The sequence below is a fragment of the Mus pahari genome, chromosome 17 (genome assembly GCF_900095145.1).
Source record: "Mus pahari chromosome 17, PAHARI_EIJ_v1.1, whole genome shotgun sequence".
NCBI lineage: Eukaryota > Metazoa > Chordata > Mammalia > Rodentia > Muridae > Mus > Mus pahari.
Genome location: NC_034606.1, coordinates 48,540,572 through 48,546,601, shown reverse-complemented (window position 1 = coordinate 48,546,601; position 6,030 = coordinate 48,540,572). Strand labels below are relative to the sequence as shown.

Below are 6,030 nucleotides of genomic sequence, written 5' to 3'. Positions count from 1 at the left end.
ACACACACACACACACACACACACACACACACACACACAACTTTGGGGAGAAAAGGATTTGCTTGGCTTACAGGTCTGTTGTCCAGAGAAGCCAAGGCAGGAACTGGAGCAGAGACCATGGAAAAACACCGCTGGTTGGCCTGATCAACTCTCTTGTACAGCCTAGGCCCACCTCCCAGGAATTACACCACCCGCCATGTGCTGGTGTCTTCTATATAAATTAGCCATGAAGACGTCACAGGGCCAACAAGATGGCTCAGTGATATGAAGGCACTTACTTGCTGCCAAGCCTGACAGCCTGAGTTTGATCTCCAGGACCCATGTGGTGGAAGTGGAGCATGGACTCCCACAGGTCATCCACTGACCTCCACATGTGCACTGTAACACGTGTGTGCCCACACAAACACACACGTATCACACACAAAAATAAATAAATGTATAGGGGGCTGGAGAGACGGCTCAGAGGTTAAGAGTGCTGACTGCTCTTCCAGAGGTCCTGAGTTCAATTCCCAGCAACCACATGGTGGCTCACAACTATCTATAATAGGATCTGATGCCCTCTTATGGTGTGTCTGAAGACAGCGACAATATACTCATATATGTATAATAGATAAATAATTAATAAATAAATGTGTGAAGAATATAAAGAATTTGCCTTACAGACATGCCCACAGGCCAGTATGATCTAAGCAGTTCTCCACCAGGCAACTCTAGGGTTACATCAGGTTGACAGCTAACTGTGACAGCTTCATACATGAGGTGCTTGGCAGTGTGGGATGTCCGTGTTAACTGACAACAAGCGCCTGGAGTGTGTGACCCACACTGGCTCCCGCGCCTCTCATTCCACAGGAGGAAGCGCCACAGTGAAGGGCATGTGTTTTTCTTCTTGTAGGTCAATGCGTCCCCATCTCTCACCTCCAGCACCGCCAATGATCGAATCCTTAAGTACAACCTGATTAACGACACCCTCAACATTGCGGTCCCCAACGGCGAGATTCCCGACTGCAAGTGGAACAAGTCTCCCCCCAAGGAAGTACTTGGCAACTATGAGATCCTGTAAGTCTGCGTGTGGCTCCGCAAAGGCCCCGAGTTCTAGACTGAGGCATGCTGAGGTGCCCTTTGGATATCAGGGAGCAGGGGCGCACTTTTCTTAGGCAGCGTGTCTGTCTGTTGATGCTGGGAAGGATAGCTGTTGAGACAGGAAAGTGGTTTGGGTCTGTTCCATGTAGTCAATACTTCCTTGCCGAGTGCTGGACAGGGAGTGACTCTCACTGCTTGCCACCTGTGAGGGCTACTGAGGTGCTAGGAGCAGGGTGCACACGGTGCGGGGCTCACACCCTAAATCTACCTCTGCAGTTTTGTGGACCACAGTCTGAACAGCTCAGGAAGCCGATAAGGAAAGAGTGATTCCCAGGGCTCACCTCTCAGGGCTTCCCTGGGCTAGGATCTATGACTGGTACTGTAGACACTGTGGCCCATTTCTTTACCCTGTACCTCGCGAGCTGAGTACCTACTTGGCTCTGTCTTACAGACTGGAAACAAACAGACCTATTGGGAGTGCCAGTGCATGTGTATATAGGGTCAGGGAGGGGGAGAGTGTAAATAAAGTACCAGTAATCAGGAAGACTACAGTTGACTGAAGCATAGTCATTCACACCTTGTGAAGCTAGGTGGCCATTAAGATTGGCCTAAAGCCGGGCACTTGGGAGACAAAGGCAGACAGATTTCTGAGTTTGAGGCCAGCCTGGTTTACAGAGTGAGTTCCAGGACAGCCAGGGCTATACAGAGAAACCCTGTCTCAAAAAAAAAGAAGGAGGAGGAGGAAGAGGAGGAGGAGGAGGAGGAAAAAGAAAAGAAGAAAAAGAGAAGGGAGTAAGGAGGAAGAGAAGAGGAGGAAGAGGAAGAAAAAAGAGATAGACCTAAGAAGCAGGTAGATCTCTGTGAGTTGGAGGCCTCCCTGATCTACAGAATTAGTTCCAAGACAGCCAGGGCTATACAGAGAAACTTGTCTCTAAACCCCACCCCACCCCACCCCCAAAAACAGAGATTGTCCTAGCAAGAGAGGGACAAGAGAGGTTGGTGAGAAAAACAAGAAAAACAAGTTGAAAGAAAGAGTAACTTGATCTGATCCCTAAGACAGACAGTGACCTCCATGGCCCTGCATGCAGGTGAGCAGTTTTTTGTTTGTTTGGGTTTGGCTTTAGAGACAGACTCTTACTATGTAGACCAGGCTGTCCTTGAACCCCCCAGAGATCCACCTGCCTCTGCCTCTCAAGTGCTGGGATTAAAGATGTGTACCATGTCTCCTGGTCCTACACATAAGCGTCTACTTTACAAAGTTGAAAGGCAAGGGGACGTTTATCGAAGTGCACTCTTGCACACAGGTCTCGGGTGCACCTCCAGTGGGAGGATCTAAGCACAAGCCTGTACTGTGGAGCCCCTGCGGAGCCACCTCCCTGCCTCTCTGTGTACTGAGTTGCTGAAGCTGGGTGGGGAGAGGTACCGGGAAGGCTCAGAAGTGACACGGGTGGAGCTTCCAGAGAGCACGGGGGCCTTAGAGGGTGGTAGTTATGAGTCCCAAAAGTAACCAGTCAGTGACTGATTATCCTCTGGGGGTCGGCAGCCTGGGGTGGGGACAATAGCGTTCTCGTTATTGGAAGAAGTAGAGGTAGGAGCTGTTTTCATGCCAAACAAAATCACACAGGTATGTGTGTGTGTGTGTGTGTGTGTGTTGTTCCTCCCCATTCATCTAGATCCTGCCCCTCCCCACCTTGAGCTGGTACCAGGGCAACCCTGAGGCTGACAGTCAAAGTGACTCCACCCTCCTTCTGTGCCGCAGACACCGTACAAGCCAGAGTGTGATAGCATACAGATGGCCCATGGAGCCAAAGTCGCCCTATAGGAGAAGCTCTGGTCCTTGAAGGAGCTCTGCACAGCTCTCTTGTATTGGAGGGACTGGCTACAAATACACCTACATGCTGAGGCTAATGCTGAGGCGTGTCTGTGTGTGTCTGTGTGGTGACACCGTTGTGACAGTCCTTGCCCGTGCTGAGCACAGCCTCAGCCGAGAGGAGAGCTGTCAGCACGTAAACCCTGGCACTACCTGTGCATCAGGCCGTAGGCACCATTCAGAGAATGTTCCCCCACCAGAGGAGGCCCTAACGCAGACCCCACGCCACCCACTGAGTCTGGCTCTGGACCAGAAGCTCTGAAGAGAGAGACATTCAGCTTCCACAGCAAAGCAAAGCATCCTGGTACCTGTTTGCTTGGTGCAAATGTCTGCATATAACTCAGGCAACACAGCAGCAAACGATTACCTAAGGAGCTCTGGCTGTCCTGGAATTTGTTCTGTAGTCCAGGCTGGCCTCTAACATAGAGATCCACCTGCTTCTGCCTCCCGAGTGCTGGGATTAAAGGTGTGTGCCCACCGTGCCTGGCTAGAAAACACTTTAAAATGACCAGAAAGAAGCCAGACATAATGGTGAATACCTTTAATCCCAGCTCTGTGGAGGTAGAGGCAGGCAGATCTCTATGAGTTCAAGGCCAGCCTGGCCTACCCAGCAAGTTACATGTCAGGCGGGGCTACCAGAAGAAGGGCTGGCAAGATGGCTCAGCAGGTAAAGGCACTTGCTGTCAAGTTTGACAATGTAAGTTTGATTCCTGGGGCCTACATGGTAGATGGAGAGATCTGACTTCCACAGCCTGCCTTCTGACCTCTATACCTTGGCACATGTGTGCTCTCAATCAATCAATGAGTCAGTGCAATTAAAAAAACAATTAAGGGTCAGTGCTGGGGGCCAGCTCCAACAGGGTCAAGCACTGAGGTGGGACACAGCATCAGACGATGGCCAAAGGTTGATGACCTCTGGCCTTTAACTGTCTCTGACTGCTCTGGGGGCCAGAAGCTGATGACTTTTAGCATTTCACGGAGAAAGGAAGGGAGGGAGGGAGGGAGGGAGGAAGGGAGGGAGGGAGGGAGGAAGTCAGGCACCCCCCCCACACACACACACACTGGCCAGTCCCAACCACTTGATTCATCAATATCACAAGTGCATGTGCATACTTATATCCATACACATATACCTACATTTATATTATGTACATACAGGCAGACACCATACATCTGGTAGGTGGAGCAGAGCCCCAACAGCCACACATTTTTTTCTCTCAGCCTTTGTATAGCTTCTTAGGCAAAAGTTCTTATAAAATTACCTCACAGATAAAATGTTACAGAGAAATGTTACAAAGGGAGTAACAGAAGGATGTTGATAGTAAGTTCAAAGCAGTGCTTCATTCTGTAAGCTCATTATAAGTTCAAAACAGCAGTTTTACATGGCCTGGCTGCTCTTCCTGCATGGCATCTGCCAGGCCAGCATGAGGGCTCAGCAAGTAAAGGTGACTGCCACCAAACCTGGTGGCCTAAGTTCTATCCCCAGGACCCACATGGTAGAAGGAGAAAGCTGACCCCTGCAGGTTGTTCTTTGACTTCCATAGAACGAATGAACCTCGCCCCAGTAAAGAAATACACTGAGGTTCAAAACACATTTAAGTGCCCAGAAATGCACTTCTCACAGCTCAGTGAAGCCTTGGATTAGGAATCAGGAGGCCCGTTGTTAACCCCATCTCTGCACATCTGAGCTTGGGGCCAGAGTAGAAGGAAGCCGTGGTAAGGAGAGACAGTTCCCTTTGCAGGATCTATTCCAGGTAGCAAAAGCTGCAGGACACAGGACTGTATCTGCTTCTTCAGACGTGAGGTCCAAGCTGTTCCTCGGCAGGCAACCACCTCAGGCTGCATATAGGCATCAGCTGGAAACAGGCCGTAGGAGGACAGTGGCAGAGCAAGTGACATCACGGTGGAGGAGTCCCTGCTCCACCCAGGCCCTTTCCTGCAGTCCACTAACACCGGGTTCCCTATCTGAAATGGGGTTAGCCCTACGCCACAGGGTGTGTGACGTGTTTACAGGCAAGAGCTGTCTCCCTGACCACCCTGCGCTGACTGACTAGTTTCTCATTCACTAATCCCCTGAGACCAGTGCCAAATCCTGCCCGGAGTCCGCTAAGATGGCGTCTGTCTAGGATGGGCAGACCGTCTACAGTGACAGTTTAGCTGGGTTTCTCTCGCAGGCTCTGTGGTCTTGTGGGCTAGAGAGGGAAGCAGGATGCCAGACTCTGGAGCTAGGTGGCTCCTTTTAGTGTTTGTTCTGCAGTAGCACAGTAGCCAACGTGTCCCTGCCCCCCTGAACAAGGCCCCCCAGTGATTCCCCAGTGATCTGTTTCAGGTATGACGAAGAGCTGGCCCAGGGTGACGGGGCTGAACGAGAGCTTAGGAACCGCCCAGGCCAGCCGGTGGGGCCCAGGGCAGGCCGCTCGAGAGACTCGGGAAGAAGTGTCCTCACAACCTGGAAGTGACCAGTGGCGAGAAGATGGACCCCAGAAGGACCTTCCCACAGTCGCTCCACCCAGACCCTGCGAAGCACCCGTTTCGGAATTTCCTTTTTTTTTTTTCCAGAGTGCTTTCCTGAGCAGGCCTTGTAAATAAAGACTCAATGCAAGGTAGAGGACTTCCACATCACCAGGGCTCACGCACTTGTGAGTGCACACGTGTGTACACACACACACAGAGAGAGAGAGAGAGAGAGAGAGAGAGAGAGAGAGAGAGAGAGAGAGAAAGGCATGCACAGGCTGGCCTAGAACTCACGGAGATATGCCTGCCTCTGCCTCCCGAGTGCTGGGATTAAAGGCATGTGCCACCACATATGACTTTATCTTATTATTTGTGTGTTGTCCGTGTGTGTGACCCAAGGAAACCAGGAGGGGGCACCAGATTACCTGTCTGCAAGAGCAGTGAGTGTCTATAAATGTGAGCCATCTCTCCAGCCCCCTGATGAAGCTGCTGCTACAGCTACTGTTCCTCCTCCTGCTCCTCCTGCTCCTCCTCCTCCTCCTCCTCCTCCTCTTCTTCTTCTTCTTCTTCTTCTTCTTCTTCTTCTTCTTCTTCTTCTTCTTCTTCTTCTTCTTCTTCTTCTTCTT

General features: G+C 51.0%; 1 protein-coding gene across 2 annotated transcripts in view; it reads left to right on the top strand.

Moving 5' to 3' along the window:
• Ttll1 (tubulin tyrosine ligase like 1) overlaps positions 1–5,655 on the top strand; it is a 26,574-nt gene extending 20,919 nt beyond the window's left edge. For both annotated transcript variants that reach the window (XM_029548099.1, XM_021216810.2), the window contains 2 exons: positions 893–1,056; positions 5,280–5,655. In XM_029548099.1, coding sequence (XP_029403959.1) covers positions 893–1,056; positions 5,280–5,409 — 294 coding nt within the window. In that variant the 3' untranslated portion in view covers positions 5,410–5,655. The remainder of the gene's footprint in view (positions 1–892; positions 1,057–5,279) is intronic.
• Positions 5,656–6,030: the final 375 nt, after the last annotated feature.